Raw genomic sequence first — 21,729 nt, 5'->3', positions numbered from 1 at the left:
TAGATGTTCAGACTGTCAAATTTTCACAATACTCCTCTAATCCACCACTTGTGCCAGCTCATTTTAAACTGTTCACCCACAATTCCCTGTAAAAAAGTCCACTATCACCATTGACAACAATGGGTTTGGGCCAAACCATGAAGGTGAAAAGGTTAAAGCTACTGGAGTAAATAAAATTTTTCACTGTCTTATTTTGGTGATAATCAAAAATTTACCTTTCCTCACAGAGTTACAGAAACAAAGAGGTGGCAGGTTGTTTCTCTGGTACCAAAATTTGCATGATGACACATTTTTATTTTGATTTGGTAAGAGAATGGTTGAAAATTCCTTGAGGAAAGTTTGAGCAAACATTTTTACATCTTTCACTTTGAAGACGCATATATATCTGTGACAAACAACATCAAATCAAGGACATAGGCTCAGATAAGAAGCTGTAATATAGGTCACGCCATGGTCATAGATGACTGCGGCCATGCATATGTCAAGCGGCAGTGTCCGAAATTGTACATGCACAGCAATATTTAGTAACAAACCTGAAACTGTTAACAGCCCCATCATAATGACAGCCATTGCAGTGCTCACAAATTCTATAGCTTTTTCATTAATTAAATTAACTATCTCTTGTTAATACTTGTTACTCGTACTTTATTTCTATTCAAAACAGCAGCTTCAACAACTGTTTGTTCATGTACCTTTCTTTGAGCTTTGCAATTTTTTTACGTTTATGCACTCGTACTCCCTGGTTGTTCCTTCAGCTCTTTTGAAAAGTCTAATAATGATAATTTTCTTAAAATGCCAGTATCTGTATGGGTATCATCATCACATGCAAACACGGCTGTTTTTCCCAGTTTTCAGGCTGTAAGAATGCATTCTTATATAAATTAACTGATCCGAAATGGGTGAATTTCCAAAAACTTTCCCACTCTGAGGAGGATGCCACCTCCCCAATCCTGCAAAGGATAAAGAGAAAAGCCGCGGACTACATCACAGCAGCTACCATAATGTACACCCCCTGAGGCGAGGCTGGCATACCACCACTACAAAAGTACACAATACAATTGACAATACTATTATGGTATTACAAATGCCCAAATAGGGAAAAGGCGAACTGAGAACTTACCCAGGGGGATATTTCATCGATGATATCACGGTGCAAGTAATGGCTAACAATTTTATTTTAACAGTAAATTTTCAACAATAATTACACCGCTCTCGAGAACCTACGATGGTCAATTATCGGCAAGAAGAAAGGGTCCTACCTTTTCAATGAAACAAAAAAACAAAGAACACAAATTTTTGCTCTTGTCTGCGATCCCGTCCAGCGTTGCTCGCTTCAATTCCGGTCGTTTTCATGACGCATCACACTATAAAACGTCACAAAAGAGAAACTGCACCTGCGCCGGAAAATATATGCCTCGCATACATCTGAAAAAAAACCATCAGCTCATAGGTATCAATTCATCGTGCCCGAGCTGACTTTTTTAATGAATTGTTCGCGACCTCTGTATATTCTTCCGGGGTCATTAGCCACCGTAAGATATTTTTGGATTTTACTAACTGACGACGAAGTTGAAATTTTATACTGTGAATGTCAGAGAATAATTCCTATTTAATCTAAAATTGTATATATTATCCTTGTGTAAGATTTGTATAATTTTATTATGGTTATCATCATTGGTTAATCTGCCTTTGCTGGGACGAGCCATAGTCGGGAATTGTGGGTTTGAAAAATGGCGGCGCGCATTGGAAGTTTGCGAAACTCGTTTTTACTTCAAAACAAGCGGTACACAAGAACTTGCGTTCTTCTTTACGAGTTTGAGCACAAGCATATGTTGAAGTGTCGGCGATGGAACCATTTTAACCCGTGGAAAAATGCCGAAAGCGCTGGAGATGTCGACATACAGATCGGTACACGGTAGGGAACACTACTCCATGCACCATACTACTTACCTCCATAGACCGGCCCCGCGTACAATACTGCGACCGCGGTGTCCGAGGTGATGGTGGGAGGCCGTATAACGCAGGAAACACGCAGCATCGTACGCAGGGCTACGTGATACACATCAACGACAATATGCGTGATCTTACTTCTGTTCGAAAAAATTGTTGACAGCAGCCCCGTTTGCGTCATAGTCATGATAGTGGGGACGAGAGAATGCACGTGTGCCGCTTTTCGGGAATCTTGCATCAAAAGGAGCCCGACAAGCGTCACAATGTAAACAGGGGTCCTCTCTTTCGTACCCAACACAAAGACAAGGAGAAACTGGGTCCTACTAATTACTGCCCGTAGCTGCCCGAGAACTGCCCGAGGAGCAAGTAGGCCAAATTTCGCCAATTTTAACACTAAGCCAATAGCTTGAACTTATATTATGCCTGGCTAACCAAAAATATCATTGATTTAGTGTTTTCTTTAGCGGCTTTAGAACCCGAAAGACGCCTGGCTTTCGACGAGAAAGACGCCCCCATCTTGATTGAGAGATCATACCATTCAGTGCAAGGGGTGGTAGGCTATCAAGCTGTACGCACTCGGCGAGGTTATTGTACCACATCTCGGACTAAATGGTATGATCTCACTATCAAGCTGGCGGATGTCCTTCGAGCCGTCTTTGGGCCGTCTTCAGAGTTCCAAAACCGCCGGAGAAAACATCAGGTTAACGCCAAATCAATGATATTTTTGGTTTGGTGGGCATGATATAAACTGAACCTATTGGCCTAGTGTTAAAATTGGCGAAATTTGGCCCACTTTTTCCTCGGGCAGTCCTCGGGCAGCTACGGGCAGTCACAGGCAGTAATTAGTAGGACCGGGAGAAACTCTCTTTGTCTGTTGTGCCAATCAGTTCCAAACCACTCCTGTTATCATAAATGACATTTCACATAATTGCACTTCTTTTTCACACCTATTTTCTTACTTAATTATGGTTTGACAACTTTATGTCTCTTCGTTCCCACCAGCTGCAAAATTGTAGCGCTACGGTGAGGCGGTCGGTGATTTTTGGTTTTTGCGACTTCGCTCACCAGTAGCGCTACAAGGCCGATGGCCCTGGGGAGTATCATATAAGCGCACCCCACTCGACCAGGCGTGTTGATGTGGAATGCAACATATTTACTGCATTTTGGTCGTACCGATTTATCACTACTGAAGACTAAACGGTAAACTGCACTAACTTTGTCATTTATGGGGTTTGAAATTTGTTCAAACACAACGATCGCGTTGCGAAACATTTCTGGGAGCCGTCTTTATACCAACTTCCGGTAATGGCGGCTCCCACAACACCGACGCCCCACGCTCAATGTTTTCAGAATGCGATCGTCGTGTTTGAACAAATTCCAAACCCCATAAATGACAAAGTGCAGTATACTGTTTAGTCTTCAGTAGTGATAAATCGGTACGACCAAATGCAGTAAATATGTTGCATTCCACATCAACACGCCTGGTCGAGTGGGGTGCGCTTATATGATACTCCCCAGGGCCATTGGCCTTGTAGCGCTACTGGTGAGCGAAGTCGCAAAAACCAAAAATCACCGACCGCCTCACCGTAGCGCTACAATTTTGCAGCTACGTTCCCACCTGATAATGCAGGACCATAATGCTTCATGAACAAGGCTAAAGGTAGTCAGCTAGTCAATAAAGAAGCGTCATGTTGTGGTTTGTTGAGACCATTAAAATTATATATATATATATATATATATATATATATATATATATATATATATATATATATATATATATATATATATATATATATATATATATATATATATATATATAGAGACAGATAGTTATATGTGGTGCTATTCTCTTAGATAGCAAGAGCTACACTTCTGTTCAAGTTCCTGGTTTAGTGGCCCTTTAGAAATGCATGTTGTTACAGGGTAGTGATAGAGCAAATATTTTTCGACAACTTGGTAAAGCTCCCCACAAGACATTCTGTACTTTTAAGACTTTCCAAAAGCCATCTCAGGAAATGAATGATATCATCAGAAATCCATTGCTTGCTTGAAGTAAGCTTGGAGCAGTGGTGTCTGATCAATATCACCAGGGAGCCAGGAAAATCTAACTGTAAATTTAAATCCCAGAAATGGTCATCTTTGTGGACAAGGCATGAACCCCTAACCATTCAAGGTTTGTGTCCTTCTAGTAACATATCACACTGTTGTTATTGTCCTTTAATACTGCCCATGCTCATGATGCTGCTCATGTTAATATTTTCAGTCTCATTAAAATGCATTATTCTACCTAGTTATCCAAAACTTCACACTGACACAGTTCAGGTGATCAGGTATAGTTGTTCATGTTAGAATGTATGTTCTTCCGTGACAACGTACATGGATGTGTAAACAAATGAACACATCAAAATAAATATCAAGAGTTGTACGTAAGGTCATCAAGTGGATTTATTTACAACTTAAACCACATGCCTATAGGACATAAGGTGAACTATGTTTCCCTCAACCACTCTGCGCCTTTCATTTGTTGTGACTTCAATACTTTGTCCCAACAGACCACTCAAGATATTTACAGGTAAACTGGCAAGATTTGCTGATGGATGTGCTGTAGCAAAGGTAAGATTTCCCTCCTGTTTATGACTTTTTGATTCTCAGTACCTAAATTCAATTTTGCCACCTAAGTAAATCATAAAAGTCCCATGCAGTCGACCATATTTTCAATATGGAGTTCTAAAAAGGTAAATCGCATAATATTACAGAAATAAAGGTAAAGTTTTTAGGTCATAACAGTGATTACGATTGTGATTAATGTATTTATGAGATCACTTTGTCAAACTTTTGCAGTGGTGAGAAGTCGACTTTTTACCCACAATGCATTTCAGTGTCATGTAGTTCCCCCATCCCCCCCCCCCACCCCCAAATACAAAAGCTTTAAAAAGGAGCGAAAATTAGGGTATCATTCTGTCTGAGATACTGCACTTAACTCATGTATATTATTTTTATGGAAAATGAATCATTATTTGTGAATAACATGTCATCAAACATCACAAATTTTTGCCATTTTCCAGTGTTAGAAAATGTTTGCTTATCACTTCTTACTGAGATTTGTCAACGGGCTTTGTAACTTGCAATTATTCGATCAACTTGTTGTGCATCTTTAGTCTTTGCATGCAGTACTAGTAAGAGACTGACAAACATTTGTCAAAATGTGTCTCTGTGAATTTGACTGTGGTTATTAATCCTGCACTTGACAGGTGGGAGAAACATCAGTGATGGTGACTGCAGTCAGCAGAACCAAACCTTCCTCATCAGCATCATTCTTGCCATTGACAGTGAGTGAACTTGTCTTTTGAAGTTCATTGTTTCAATGAAGTCATGATACATTTGTAATTGAAATTTTACATTTATTTATTTGTTTGTTTATTTGTTTGTTTATTTATTTGTATCTAATATAATACACTATCCAACAAGCAAAATCTCAATAACGGGATGATGTACCCTGTACCCAATGGAGCATTGAGATGTACAGTGCCTTGCTTAAGGGTACATAACCATGCGTGAGTCTGAATTCTACATCTGCCGAGAGTTAACCAGGTCCTCTACCCACTGTGCCAAGATGACCCAACGTCAATATCATATGTACAATATCATGTCAGTACTCAGTGAGAAATAATTGCATATAAGTGTTAGCATGCCATGTGAAGATGAGTGTTATAATAATCTTCTGTGATCAATGCTAACACACATGACTGTCTCCTTATCAAAGTTAGGCGAGGATATTTTTTTCTTGTAACATCTAATATTATTCAGGTATGATTGAAAATGAGATTAAAGGAAACTTATCTGATATTGTTGTTGTTGTGATTTGATTGACAGGTTGATTACCGTCAGAAAGCTGCTGCAGCCGGTCGGATACCCATGAATCATTTGAGGAGAGATCGTGGTCCGACAGATGTTGAAATTCTTACAAGTAGAATGATTGGTAAGACACACTAACACCTGCAGAAAATCCATTGCAAATGGTGTCCAATACCTCTGAAGTTAAAATATACAGTAGCATAAATTTCTACGAAATACTGTGTTTATGACTGTAGCATACTGCTAAATGAAGCACAAAAACCTATGACCCCTACCCCCCTCCCATGTCACTCCTGTAGGATGGTGCATATTGTACCTTTGACATGATCTTTGTGGTCAAATTATTCGCAGAAAATCTTTAATTGGTTAGCCAATTAGCAAATTGGTGATTATCTCATACTCTGCAGATGAAGAAAGAGTCATGGCATAATGTCTGTAACAAATGATTTATACGCATAATCTCAAATGGTATACTCTTTTGATCTAAATTTTATTTTATGCATAGTTATTCCCAAGTCCTTGGACTGCATATCTTCAGGTCATTAATACATGTATTTAGAAAAAGACAATGACACATTTATACCTTAGACAGTATCACAGTATTGCTGAAATGGCAATCAGCAAGTCCAGCTGTTACTACACATACATGCAGGTGTAGCATTGACTCATTCAATTTTGATTGTTTTTCAGACAGATCAATACGACCTTTGTTCCCATCTGGATATTTTTATGACACTCAGGTAAAGTGAGCATTTTTTATTTGTCTGCTGTGCGTATTGCTAATATTGCTAGGTTGTGATTTTCATTTTGGCACAATACTGCAAAGAATTATCACATGACAGTTTCCACCAATCAAATATTGAGTAGGTTAGTCCTAATATGTATTGAATAGGTTGAAAAAATTGAAGTAATATCTTTCTTGTATTGATGGGCCATTTGTTTTGATTTTATTACAGGATAGATTGAGGATAAACTTAGAAAAAGAATGATTATCATTCATTGTGAATGATCATGACGATAAAATTGTTGTAACAATTATGTTGATACATATGTACTGCGTCCATCCACTCCTGGAAAGTCCTTTAATTTTAAAACCTCCTGCAAACGTCCTTGAAAATGAAATTTAGTCCTTGAAAGTTCTGGAAACTTTAAAATGTACCCACAATTTTCAGATATGAAAAGATAACATATCATAAAATTATATGTACAATGATATATTAAAATGATATATTGTAAAAATGATATTCAGAAAATGGTATTTTTGACCTCAAAATGTCCTTGAAAATTGCTGAAAGTCTTTGAGTTTACTGAGACTTTGAGTGTATGGACCCTTATGTGATACAGAGTGATGTGGTGATACATTCGCGCGATAACATACTTAGAACTATAATATTTGCTTTTGTGTATTATTGTTCTCATCTTTGCTGCCCTATCAAGTTTTAGAATGTGAAGGTCACAAAAGTTGTTTTTGTGGACAATTTTTCGATTATTTCTTTCCAGATTATCTGCAATTCCCTAGCATTAGATGGTGCAAATGAACCCGATATACTGAGTATTAATGCAGGTATTGTGGCTTGTTCATGTCTGATTCCTGTGTCGTCGGACTTGATGAACTGTTTCTGAACAGTCCAAACATTAATGAACAAACAAACTGTAAAAGTACCGGTAGTATCAGTGGAGACATTTTAAACCACAACAAACTTGGTACAAGTATCAATTTATCATGCATGATAAGTGCATTTCTTTGAATCACATAAAGGGTTAGCAAATCCACTCTGTGTTTTGTAATTCCCTTGACCTGTATCAGGCAATTTTGCTATCCAGTTTGTCAGTCCCACATACGAACTAGTTCATTCTTTATCATACAAATGTACATATTACACAGCAGTGGATGACAATTAGAATGGGTAATTCAATGATATGAGTAAAAATGTTGTGGTTCTGAAAATTTGATGCATTTTCCTCATCCTTGACTATTCTCTTTCTGTAAAGGCATCCTGTGTGATGTTTTTGCGTATATGCCAAACAAATAATTAGCTCTACAATGTGGACATTGTGGAAGCCCTCGATGTTGTTTTTTCGACAAATCCAACTATATTGAATATGGTGCATTAATTTTGACTAGAGCTTAAGCTGATTAAATGGTTACAATGCTGCTAGGAGTATTCACCCTAGATTACAAAGTGTTTCACTACTTTTATTTTTTCTTTTCCAATGTACTTCAGCAGCCCTTGCTTTGTCTGATATTCCATGGAATGGTCCGATTGGTGCTGTCAGAGTTGGCCATGTCGATGGAGAGTTTGTAATAAATCCAACTCGACTTGAACTGAGCAGAAGTCTACTCAATTTGGTCGTCGCTGGTTCCAGGAAAAGTAATGTTGGTAAGAATACATTTGCAGAAAGAGAAAGCTAGGTTTCAAGACCAACAACAATGGTCAAAATGGTCCAAAAGTGAGTTTGCTCATGACACATTATCAGGACCAGAATATGAACCTAAATTATTCACCAAATTATTTTCCCAACCATGGAAACGATGAACAATATAGACCAGCTACTATAGTAAAAACTCTTGTTCCTTTGATTTTCTCGGCAAAGTATCAGATGTTGACAGGGAATTTTTCAGTCTTTCTCGAACTAGTATATTCCACCTGTGAATTCCAAGAAGCAATGGCTTTATTAATTAATCAGTTTTCACCCATTTACCAAAATATTGAACTAATAGTCTGCTAATTGCACTGACCAAATGACAGAATGGTACTTGATCACAGAATTGTTGGAGTATTCACTGCTTACTGGCAGGGCGAGACAAGTTTCTCCCAGAGACTGACAAAATCACATGATGGCATTATTCAGTCTGCTCACCAGATGTCTGTCTTTGCGTTGCAGTCATGCTTGAAGCATCAGCAGAGAACATTCTGCAGAATGATTTTTGCAAAGCCATTAAACTGGGAGTCAAAGAGGTCCAGCAGATTATACTTGGCATAGACAAACTTTGTAAAACCCATGCCAAGGACAAGAGAGAGTTTGAGACTAGTGCTAGTGTCTCGGAGGAAGTTTTAGATTCTGTGAAAGAGTAAGTATTGTGTTTTTAAAAAGTAATTTGTCATAATGTGAATGGCATAATTATTTTCGTAATTACTATTTGATGTTCTTGGCATGATCATGAAACCTTGTGTAAGTACAGTTAATTAATTGTCTGCATGTGATGGTTTTTCTTATTCACGTTCACTTGAAATTTTGTAGTGGGTAGTATTCCAATTTCATGTCCAACTTGCCTCTCCATCTCATGGTAGAGTTTACAATCATGCAGTTGATAACAGATCACATAAGAATGATACATCACTTCTCCTGAGTCCACCAATCATTGTCTACTGTTAAACATATGCTGATTAGCAATCTACATAACAAGTAGAGCACTCGGCATGCACATGGATCAGAGCAAATAGATAACATACACTATCGATGTTGGACAGTGGGCCCCAGCTGGAATGTGTTCCTGCCCAAGACACGTATATATGTACCCTCTGCCTGTTAGCAGAGTTTAAAAAAAAAAGAGAAAAGTTCAAATATTGAATTCTGATAAAGGAAGTTACAGTAAATGTCCTATCAGCAACATTTAAAAGTATTTTTCTGTTTTTCATGGTAATTCATGGTTTTTGGATCTGTTTTCAGAATGGCTAGAGATAGACTTTATGAAGTGTTTTCAGACCCTTCCCACCACAAGGTACGTAACCTGGTCTATTTAAGTAAAAACTCACAGCAGGCGGGTATACCTTACATTTGGGTACAATATATGACATACAACATGAGGTGCTAGACGAGTGCTGTATGGAGGTAATTTACCAAAATCAAGAGTATACCTGCCTGTGAAGGGGGTTGCTGCTATTAAATTACATCAACATAAGTGTTTTTTTGGTATTTAAAATTGGTGTAATCAATATATTGTTTGAGGACTGGAAAGGAAGTACCACGGTAGCTGATTTCAAGATTGAGTCAGTTTGGTTGAACAAAAATCCTGGACACACGAGATCAAGCATTGCAAACAGTGGGGATACCAAGCATGCGTGCATGCTCAGCAATGACAGTGGAAGTTAAGAAGCAGACGACAAAAGTGACAACTCTTGTGTGGCAAAGTGCATGCCAAATATTCCAATTGTGCAATTCTTAAAACATGACTTTGGAAGTTAACATTGCTTTCTTTGGATATGTGTTGAAGTACTTGAAATCAAATCTTTCCATACATCTTACACGTTCTCAGTTTTCAAGAGATAATGCTGTCACTGAAATAAGAACTGAATGTCTGGAGAAACTAGCAGGTAAGTACAAACATGTATTACATTACGTATCACCGGCAAATCCTTTACTGTTCTGCACGGTTAACTATCAAGACATAAGCACATCAGTTTGTTGATGCATCCCCTTTAATAGTTTATCATAAACATTTTATAGGAAAATCGAAAGTACCACATACCAGTGTACAATTTTTGTCATTTTGTACCTGCCTATATGATGATTTGTCCATCCATCAGCCTACCAACTTAACAGTGAATGTCTCCATTTAACCAAATTTGCATACATCAGTCAACCTTATCCTGCCAACTTACCCATTCTCACTCAGTAGTTTCACTCTCTTGTACATGTCTGTGTTAAATAGTTGTTAAATAGTCATGATATCTACCCAGTATTTTGTCACCATCCACTGATAATCTGTTTGTACATTTCACTTTAGAACTTTACTGGTTTGTTTATAAAATCTGTTGTAGAGACTAGCTTTCTCACCAAAATCTTTTCCCTTTTTTTCATTTAATTGAAAGACTATAAACATCACTTTCTTGAAAGGCTGTAATAATGATGTCGGAATCAACTGATTGGAAGTGTGCCATGCACAGTTTATGGCGAGATGTACTTTCATGATGAAGAACCTGTGTGATTTGCAGTAGACCTTTAATTCATAAACGGAGTTTCAAATATTCACCAATGGGATGGAAACAGTCAAATTTCTTCACATAAGCAAATATGCTTGCTGTACAAGTGTGGCAACATCATCAAAATCACATAATTCACTTATATTTATTTACTCTGTTTACTTTTCTAGAAAAGTTTCCAGACACTGAGTCTTTCCTGCTGACAGAAGCATTTTACACAGTTGTGAAGGAAACTTTCCGAGGGATTATATTGGATGAATATAGGAGGTAAGCATGAAAAAAAGACAAATAATTGCAGCCTTTAAATTAATAGAACCAATAATACATTATTTCTCTGTTGACACAGTGACTTTACACCAGGAAGTTATTTTTGATACAAATTACTTCTGGCCATTACATTCATTTTCCAGTCAGTTATTGATAGTTTAAAGTATTTTCATCTAGTAAGCTTGTTGACGTTGTATCCGCCGCTTTACACAGAAAGATGAATATTTTAATTTGTTAGAAGTTATGATTGATTATCATTCTTTGGGTTTCATCTGCCTCATACACATGCTTTATTGATTTTGTAAGGCAGAAATGTGAATAAAGATCTTATATCCCTGGTAATTGCTTGACTCAGACTGATTTACATGTGATGTTTTTCCAGGTGTGATGGTCGCAGTCTTACCGACCTACGAGATATCAGTTGTGATGTGGATCTGTATCAACCTCTTCATGGCTCTGCTTTGTTTCAAAGAGGTCAAACACAGGTCAGTTACCACAATGTAATACCACCCTTCATGACATTATGTCCACACAACCAAAATTGGACAGTCATTTTCAGCCCTGCTACATGTCGGTCAATTTTTGCTGCATATTGTAACATTCTGCAGCTAATCATTTTATAGTCACCTCTACGTACAGACCAACCTGTTCTGCACCAATCCAAATAATCTGATATAATTTGATACACTTCTTGGTAGCTTTGCCACTTGTTCGTCAATGGTTCTACTCTGGAATAAAATGGGCGTGATATGTTCTACAGATTCAGTATGAATCAAAAGGTCACGTGATGGCGGTACAAACAAACTCATGTGTACAAGGGGATATGGAAATACACATATTTCTATGCACGTTTGCGTACATGGGTTTGTTTGTACCATGGTACATTTGAATTCCAGGTTTCACCCATTCATGTGCAGGATAAAAATTAGTCTTTCCTGTGTCATTTCCAGGTGTTGTGTACAGTAACATTTGATTCCATAGAATCAGCTCTTAAGTCAGACTCTGTGACAGATTCCGTTGGGTAAGAAAAAAATTACTAAGTTACTTTATAATGATGTGATGTTGCCAACATCTACATAGCACTACATTACTACATTACTGTCTCGTAGTTATACAGTTATGATGAGGGATCATATTTTAATCGACCAATAATTTGAGATGGCATGCATGTTTTACTTATACACAATTCGCATCATCCGTGTAAATATTTTTCTGAATTGAGTTTTTTTGAAGGGATATTTCTGATTTTACAGCCTAAATATCACACGATCATGCCCCAAAGTGATCCCCGTTTGAATAAACCATGAACAGCCAAACACTACCATATGGCTGGCATTTGCTTCATTTTCACCTTCAGCATCTATCAAATGTGAGCACAGTGTCCTTGATGCTATTTTTGATATCTAATGCAGTATGGATAAAAACATATTAGACATCATACTATACATTTATGATCCCAATCTTAAGGCACAGGTGTTATTTTCATTAACAATTCCCTTATTTCTAGATTTAATAATGATATATTTAGAGACATTCACCATCCATTGACTCCTAAATTAACTCACTTCTGAATTAAATGATCCCCTGTTTTAATGTTTTTCAACCCTTGAGTTGATGTCCCGCATTTTCTGATTATTGATTGCCATTTGCAGTGGTTTAGTATACTCATTGAGGAACTACATGTGAAAAATGTAAAAATTCACTTTAAAACTCACATTGATTAACTCGTGCAACTTTTTTCCTTCATAGGGCAATCAAAGACAAAAACTTCATGCTGCATTATGAGGTAAGTACTGGCTGTACTTTACCAATTTATTTTTCTATCAATGAACACGATATCTGTACAATCCACTGAGAAAATGATAAAAAGATATTTACTTTCTGTAGATCATCAAAAATATCAGAAACTTTAATGATTAAAGATATCTACTCAAGGCAAAAAAAGTGTTTTTTCCTGACATTTCTCTGTAAATAATCCTTATTTCTTCTCCAACAGTTTCCACCCTATGCAACCAATGAAACAGGGAGAATGTTTTCAAGTAGGAGAGAGCTGGGACATGGTAAGCCAATTTAACTACAGTACAAGGCAAGCATTAGAGATGAATTCCATTATAGTTTGCATGCATTTGTAGTTGCTTGAGAATTTGTACTTTCATCCTAAAACTCTATTTTATTTATACTGCCAGCCAAGCCTACAGTGGCAACCAATTCACTAGGTCATTTGTGTTTGGATAAAGGAAGACGTGTAATGTTTGCACAGCATAGTATGAAAGAGTTGTAATTGTATGAAACTGGTTTACCAAATCAGAATTCATGTGTTTTTGACTGTAGGTCATAATTGTAAGGTTGCCTTTCTTTTATATTTTTCATCGTTGTAGGTGCTCTAGCTGAAAAGTCTCTGAGACCAGTCATTCCCAGTGGTTTCCCATTTACAATTAGACTGACATCTGAAGTACTAGAATCCAATGGTGAGTATTATCATCCACCTATGGAATACTGCTGGATGCAATTTTGCAGGAAAAATTACCATAATGATTTCAGTCCTATTGAACTGTCTGCCATCACTCTTGTCATTAATTTATGCATACTATTTTCAGTAATTTGCATGTCAAAAAATGTCAGCTCACTTTGATACTGTCACATTGTAACTCTACTGATGCCATATTTTACCTGGAACTCTGATTATTCAGCGATAAACAACATCTCTCTATGCTCTAGCTGCAAGAAACACAATTAAGTTGTCTTGGGCAAAAAATAAAAAATGTTTTCTGTAATATGGCTCCAAAATATAAAAGTAGGCTTGTCAGTTTTGAACTGTTTTAATTCACATATTATACATGAATGTGCAAAGAAAAAGTTCAGGTTTTTTTTTAAATAAGGTAGGTTGGGTTACAAGAAACGTTTTTTGCAGTCTAATGTCTTCATGGAGAACAAATTTTGATCATGTAACATACAAAAGGTTGAAGTAAAACGATATTATTTGTAAACTTGACAGAAAATAACTAACAGACACTGTCTTTGATGAGTAGGTAAAGTTGCTCAATATTAAACAATTTTTCCTCAACACTTTAATAGGTTCATCATCCATGGCATCAGCTTGTGGAGGAAGTTTGGCACTCATGGATGCAGGTGAGTTTAATAGTTTACCAGACAGCCAATCAGTAACATTCAATTTGGTACATGGGAGTGTCATGGGTTACTAATAAGTCAGTCTGCCGGGACAGCCAATCAGTAACATGGTACATGGGACTTTCCTGAGTTACCATTCAGCCGATCTGTGATGATCTCACAGGTGTAATGATTTACCAGCCGGCCAATCAGTAAATGAGGCTATACAAACAATATTCAAGTAAAGTTAATAACTTAGATCACTGCGAAGCAGTGTGTGTGTGATAAGTGCAGAAGTTTTAAAAAAGTTTTGGATGAGGTCAGATAGTGTTTACATCCTATATGATACAGCTATGCAATTAGCTCTCGCTATCAGTGGATATATACATACACGTCAAATGGTAACAGCACTCAACAATAGACCATGAATGTGACAACAAAGACTTCTACACATGTACAATACAAAAGACAGCTAATTTACTTCAATGAACATTGACTTGTTACAAGAACATTGGTTCTCACATTTCTAACCTCACCTCATACCAATTGCTATGATTTGCTGTTCCCAAAGACTTGCACAGCTAAACTGACCACTTGTTGATTTTCTTGACAGGTGTTCCGATATCATCAGCAGTAGCTGGTGTGGCCATTGGTCTTGTCACAAAGACAGATCCCGACAATCCAACAGATATCAAAGATTACAGATTGATGTCTGATCTTCTGGTAAGATAAACTGAATTTTACAGATTTGTTTGCAAAGTTATTCAGAAAGAATCCCTCACAATGTCCCGTTTAGCTGTTTATCTAACAAGTTTCTACCTTAAAAAACATAAAGAGTATGAATAGAAAATGATGTCTCAAGTCAGTACATTTCATTTCTACCAGAGTGTAGTCATCAAAACTGTTTCAAGTGTGTAGGAAAGATGATAGTCTCCTTGAGATACTTGAGTTTTTAGTATTGAAATTCCACTGACAACATTTTCATATTGACTGGTTACATTGCATTAGCAGATAGAAAAGTGAACTGTACTGAAAATATAATCTTGAGGTTAACTGTACTGAAAATATAATCTTGAGGTTAACTGTACTGAAAATATAATCTTGAGGTTAACTGTACTGAAAATATAATCTTGAGGTTAACTGTACTGAAAATATAATCTTTAGGTTAACTGTACTGAAAATGTAATTGCGATAAACCAAAGGCTCATGATTGTTTTTCAGTAGGATAGGGTAATAAATGTTACATAAGTTCAAATATACCATCACTCTATTTATGCCAATAAAATCCCTGTACCTCAGAGCCCTTCCACTTCATTGTTGCTAATGTACAGGCCAAGAACATTGTCCTCTTTGTTTGTATGGATAATTACAAGAGCTGGTTGAGGACTTGCCTGAAACTGATTACATCTAATGTACATATCTGAAAATTTTCAGTAAACAGCTGATATTTTCATTTTGAATCATTGTGCATAATATATCTATTGGTGTAGGGTATAGAAGATACTATGGTGACATGGATTTCAAGATGGCAGGGACAAAGAAGGGGATTACAGCATTGCAGGTCAGTAATATGTGATACATCCCAATGAAACAGGTATGCCAACATTACAGGTTAGTAATATGTGATACATCCCAATATACCAGGCATGATAACATTACAGTCAATAATGTGTGATACATCCTCTTGTGGTAGGTATGCCAACATTGCAGGTCAGTAATATATGACTGTTCACACCCAATGCTGATGTTTGTACGACTTTCAGTACAAGGCATGATCAATTCACCATGCGTACTCTGTTTGAAATGACAATTATCAGGTATTGTGAAATGTTTATCATCAGTATCTGGTCATTTTCAAATTTGCATAGATACAAAATTTAATTCAAATATTTTGTTTCCCTGGATAGGCTGATATCAAACTTCCTGGCTTACCTCTCAAAGTTGTCATGGAAGCCATACAGCAAGCCACATCGGCAAAGAATGAAATCCTTAACATCATGGGAAAAACAATCCGTAAGCCGAGGAGTACGCGCAAGGAAAATGGACCTGTATGTGGTAAGATCTGTGTTGAACAAGACACTACTAAATTGCTTTGTTGAAGAATTCCTTTTGCCAATATTTCCCATCCACAGTGCTGATATAGTCGGCAGTTTTTTCATGTTAATTTTTTTTTTCCTATCTACCTCATTCCATACCAGAAACTTTAGAAGTACCTGTATCAAGGCGAGCTCGATTTGTTGGACCAGGAGGGTATAATATCAGAAAAATCAGAGCAGAGACAGGTAACATGAGTACAGAATTGAACACTTCACATTGGACTATGTTTCTTTGGTTGAACTTGGAAGTGAAAACGTAATAACGATGTCTGTTTATCATATACCCATACCCATATTGCGCCATCCTGGTGAAATTTACTATAAAATATAAGCCGGGATATTTTACCATAAACGTCATCGATTTTGGATTGTTCCAGAACTGCAGTACTGGCGATATTTGTAATAACCCTTAAGTTTTCACCAATTTATTAAAATATATTTTGACATGTTACAAGATTGACTTGTAGTTGTAAAACAGTCTGTGCTAAAAATTGATTGTGGTAAAAAAGACCAATGAATATTAACCACTGATATTTTTTTATTTAAATTCCTTTTTTTGATATACTTATCTTGTAAACTGTATATTAGCCTTTATGTCAAGATAACCTTGTTTTCTTATCGTACCTTCTCGTTCCTGCTAGCACAGTCAATTTTTTTCAACAACAGCACAGTCTTTTCTCTGAAACTCTTCAGTCTATCTGTTAAAAGTTCCTGCCCATGACTTATACTCAAATTTGCATATCAGACTAATAGACTTACAGACTAATACAGTTAATAAAAAGATCCTATTGTCATTTCACAGGTGTCAGTATTACTCAGATTGATGAGACAAACTTTTCCGTCTTCGCTCCCACACCAAGTGCAATGAATGAAGCCAAAGAACAAATGGAAGAACTGCTGAAAGATGATGTAAGTCTCCTCTGTCCAGTCAGTAAATCAAAAGTCTAAATACTATCATCACAACATCAATACAAACTGTAAAGAATAAGTTTTGAAAGTTTGGTAAATGGGAATAGATCGAATAAAAAAAATATCATCATGCCATCAACATATGGTTGTGATTGAATCTCAAAAGGTGGTAAAATAGAATAATACATATTTTGATAGAATTTAAAAAGTTCACTTGCATTGTTTTCAGTTTATTTCAGAAGATAAAGATGATGAAATACTTGAAAAAAATGGAAATTACTGAAGTCACTCAAAAAAAAGTCAGTGGTTGAAATAATAGACATAATGTAATTGAAGTGAAACAGTGTATTATTACTTGAGCTTGAATGTCTTACTTGTATTATTTTAGTCGGCATGATTATAGGGATTTAAAAATCGAATGACGTTTCATGAACATTTCTCATAATAACCCTGTTCAGATTGACCAGTTTGCGTCGGTGTAGCACCGGCCCTTGGCCCGGGTCAACGTAAAAAACAATGTGGACACGCTGTGTCGGCCTAGGGCCGACGCAGTTTGGTCCCGGCTAGAAGGGGGGGTTCAGGGCCGACGCAAAATTTGGGCCGACGCAAATTCACGTGTGTGGTGCAGTGTGGACACGTTGCGTCGGCCCTGGTCCCAGTTGACCAGGCCTCCGCCATGGATCGAAGTTGAACTAGTCACCCTATTCGCACAAAACAAACGACGTTTGAAACTAAAGTTTACACCTATCGAAAGTTTTCAATCCAGTCTTTACATGTATCATCCCATGTACGCAGAACTTCCCACCAACCTTTGCTCCGCAAACAAGACCATGTCATTCGATTCCGCAGTGCACGTAATAGACTAGCGAGGCATGTCAAAAATGCCGCGCACTGGTTATTTCTCCACCGCGGTCTTATATATACCATATGCTCATCCAATAAATAGTGAAGATCTCTCCGATGATTAAAAGGGCGAGTGGTAGTCATATTTGCCCTTCTTGTGCATAAAAACGCAGGAAATCATGAACAGTTGAAACAGCGTGCCATTATTCAAATGCGCCATTTTGAACTTTGACAGGTCAGAGGTCTCAAAGGAAGGTAAATTTACGTCAGCCCTAATTCTGGTACCGGTAAGTGTGGATAAGTGCGGACGCGGACCAAATTTAATCCCAAAGGACAATTATTTTGCGTCGGCCCAAATTTCAGTTGGGTTGCCAATGTGAACTAAGTAAATGTTTCACCAAAACTTGCTTGTCCTTACCAGAGAGAAATGGAGTTAGAATTTGGTGCTGTGTACACTGCAACAATTACGGAAATTAGGTGAGAGCATTTATCATATAGTCTCTCACTGATGAATCCATAATCTAAATGCAAAACATGTTCTAATAATTATTGAACAACAATTCTACACAAAGATTTCACTTTGTTTGAATTTAAGTGAATGTAACAAGTTAATTCAGATTATTTTCAGAAGAAGAGTGATTTTTACCAAAATGTCGGTTATGACCTTCTTACACTGATACGACTCTACATCTTAATTAGTAGGCTTACATGAAGCTTACTTGTATTTTGCCAGTATTCGTGACTTCGAATAGGAAACATTCTTACATGAGCTGGTTATGTAGGTCTATAACTGTGTTTCAGATATAAATGTTCCAACAGTGTCATTATTGCAAAATTCATCACACTTCACTGAAGGGGGTGGGGGTCCTTGCATAATGACCTCTGTCAAATAACCAAGGAGGTTTTTGAAAAGTCAGTGATGTTACTTGTCAATAGTTGGTGTTATCAGCTCTTTGCTGTAAATGACATCTTAACTAATTGTTTAATTCACATCCGCACCTAAAAGAGGCAGTGCTGTTTTCATTTTAGAGATTCTGGTGTAATGGTGAAGTTGTATCCAAACATGACTCCTACGTTACTCCATAACACACAGCTTGATGTCAGGAGGGTAAGTCAAGAAGAGTATTATTATCACTACAGGGTCTAATTGAGCAAACATTTCAAAACTGTCCATTCAAAAATTTTATAAAGGGAAAAAGCTGTAATGTTAATGATATTTTCTTTTTTTGGGGAAAAGTACAGTTTTGTCTTCTTCTCCTTCTTCACAGGTAAGCACATTTAGAATGCAAAAGTGTTATCATCATGCAAACACCATGCATTGAGTTCAATATACAATACCACTCTTACAGTAACAAATGAATTCTATTCTAGATTGAAAATCAGATGTCAGTAGCAATATTGGGTATGACTGATACACATATATGAATTGTCTTGACAAGTTGAACATACAACACTGTGAAATGATTCAGGGAGTAAGATAAACCATTTTACAAAGAGGGCAAAAATAATGGAAAATTTACAAACAGTTACAGCTACTGGAATTTTAACTGTGCTGTCATTGTGTAGTGCTAAAAGTCATGTGATCATAAATCACAGAGTGGTAGTGTTCCCTTCATCTCTGAGTTTGTTACAAGGATAGCTTCTCTGATTGGTGCATCAGGTAAACAGTTAAGGCAACTGTATTTTTCGTGCCATATGAAGCATTGTAGCATTTGTACAAAGGAAGTTCTCCCTCTTCTTGCTCACATGGATATTTCTAGCTCTTGTTTAAGGAGTGTGAGTAAATATATAATGAATTAATTATTTTGAAGTGAATGGTGAGATTTAACCCTACTACCACAATGGCCCAAACCCATTGTTAAGACTGGTGACTGTGGACTTGTTAAAGGAGATTGGTGGCAAACACATTATTATAATATATTACAGGTCTGATGGTCTGCTAATCTGGTCACAATTTTTCTCTTGTCATGGAGTGTGAATGTACATACAGAATGAAAATGGTTGATTTTGTAGAGCATCATGAGATTTAATGTCAGCAATGTTTACCAATACCATTGCAGTAAAAAATACCGCAATTATACGGTGTCGCTCAAATTTGATCAAATTGGTACATATCAAAGATCAACAATAAGTGTTGTTTCTATCTGTTCAGTGCAGGAAATTCTACGTTGTTATGACAATGATTTCTGCACAGTACAACCAGAAAACAACAAGAAATATTTAAACCAGAAAAACAAGAATGACAAAACTAAATAAGGTCTGAAACTTTAGGTACTGGAGGTCAACTTTAGCAACATGCACAGCAGAAAGGCAGCTAGCCCCTCTTTATAGTTTGAGCATAGACAGTCTTCCCCCTCCTCTACTGTCTATGGTTTGAGCAGGTCTGTTAATATGTCACAGTTCATAAACAATGACAGTAAATGACTAATTAGCTGTTTCAGTTACTGCCACCACTCCCACACCTATTAGGTACCCTGCATGCAATAGGTTAAGGTCAAAAATCTCTTACTGAGATGTGTTGGCTGTTTCAGTTACTGCCACCACTCCTGCACATTTGCAGGATTTCGCCCTTTTCTTTCCTCATTTGCATATTTTTGACAGTGACATGTTCATTTGAACAACGTCACATCTCAACCCCTGCATCTACCTGTACACCAAATACTGAGATGGTAGCTTTGGCGGTATGTGAGCCTTTGCGTGTGACGGATATACATCCGCACATACATACCCACACACATACAGACATACAGACGCCATCGATTCACCATATAAGCTCTTTTTGGTATTTATTTAAATACCAAATATGAGCTAAAAAAAATCAAATAAATTTTACTGTCTTCACAATTTGGCATCCTCATTTTTCAGGTAAACCATCCCAGTGTTCTAGGGCTTGAAGTAGGCCAAGAAATGTCCGTCAAGTACTATGGTCGTGATCCAGTCAGTGGCAAAATGCGACTGTCACGTAAAGTCCTCATGGCCCCAGCATCAGCAGTTGTCAGGACCTTAGGTGACAAGCCGACGGCTACTTTCAAGCCAACGTGAAGGTCAAATTCTGAAGAATGACCGATAGTGAGCAGACTGTAGGTGCCATCTTTGATGTGTTCTCAGAGTGTTTCAAAGTGATCAGACAGTAAAAGTGATCTGACATCATTGTGTCCAAGTAGACCAGAGCAGCCCCTGTCCGTTACCTCTGAGATTTGTAAAGGTGAAATGATAGTCAACTGAACGATCTTCTCCTGAATTCAGTACCTGCTTTCTGAACCATCAACTGGTAAACAAAACTATCCATGAGTGAGTGATAGTGATGATGCAACAGAACATTGAATTTTTTCGTTTTTCCTCGTGAGACCTGCTGATTGAAGTGCCATGGTTCAAAACTCACATTTTTATGTCTTATGATTACCTTCTGACAGAAATGAAACATCACAGAGACAAAATGAAACTAAATGTTGTTAAGTCATGCATTACTCACTGATAGCTAAAAAATATGGTACCCATGCATTGCTGAATGTTGTATCCCAGAGCCACAGACTTGTTTACGTTTCTGTAAGCTTTGAATTACACCTTAGTTATTGATATGGTAATACTAAAGGTGCTGTGTTTCAGGATAGATAGGTTTATAAAATGCATGAAAAATCTACTCCTGTGTCTGATTTGGTGCTTGACCAGGTGTCGCAAAATAGCATACAGGCCACAATGAATTTAATTTATGAGGTTAGGAAACCTCATGGCTGCAGCTATTATTGTTTTTAAAAACATTTGCGATGATGGGAGAA

General features: G+C 37.2%; 2 protein-coding genes across 2 annotated transcripts in view; both read left to right on the top strand.

Annotated features, from left to right (window-relative positions):
- LOC139149487 (cytidine and dCMP deaminase domain-containing protein 1-like) overlaps window positions 1–21,729 on the top strand; it is a 696,744-nt gene that overhangs the window by 186,014 nt on the left and 489,001 nt on the right. The gene's annotated exons all lie outside the window — the stretch shown is intronic.
- LOC139149472 (polyribonucleotide nucleotidyltransferase 1, mitochondrial-like) lies at window positions 1,709–21,574 on the top strand. Its single transcript, XM_070721246.1, is given in 26 exon segments — window positions 1,709–1,915; window positions 4,503–4,563; window positions 5,202–5,279; window positions 5,824–5,929; window positions 6,496–6,545; window positions 7,306–7,369; window positions 8,025–8,186; window positions 8,692–8,878; window positions 9,478–9,529; window positions 10,064–10,121; window positions 10,901–10,997; window positions 11,380–11,482; window positions 11,948–12,018; window positions 12,747–12,783; window positions 12,994–13,057; window positions 13,376–13,465; window positions 14,073–14,126; window positions 14,719–14,828; window positions 15,596–15,605; window positions 15,608–15,666; window positions 16,013–16,160; window positions 16,304–16,387; window positions 17,004–17,110; window positions 18,375–18,430; window positions 18,983–19,061; window positions 20,819–21,574. Coding segments are annotated over 26 exon segments (2,349 nt in total). The 5' UTR covers window positions 1,709–1,730; the 3' UTR covers window positions 20,996–21,574.

The sequence above is a fragment of the Ptychodera flava genome, chromosome 14 (assembly GCF_041260155.1).
Source record: "Ptychodera flava strain L36383 chromosome 14, AS_Pfla_20210202, whole genome shotgun sequence".
Lineage (NCBI taxonomy): Eukaryota > Metazoa > Hemichordata > Enteropneusta > Ptychoderidae > Ptychodera > Ptychodera flava.
This window is presented reverse-complemented; position numbering and strand designations above follow the sequence as displayed.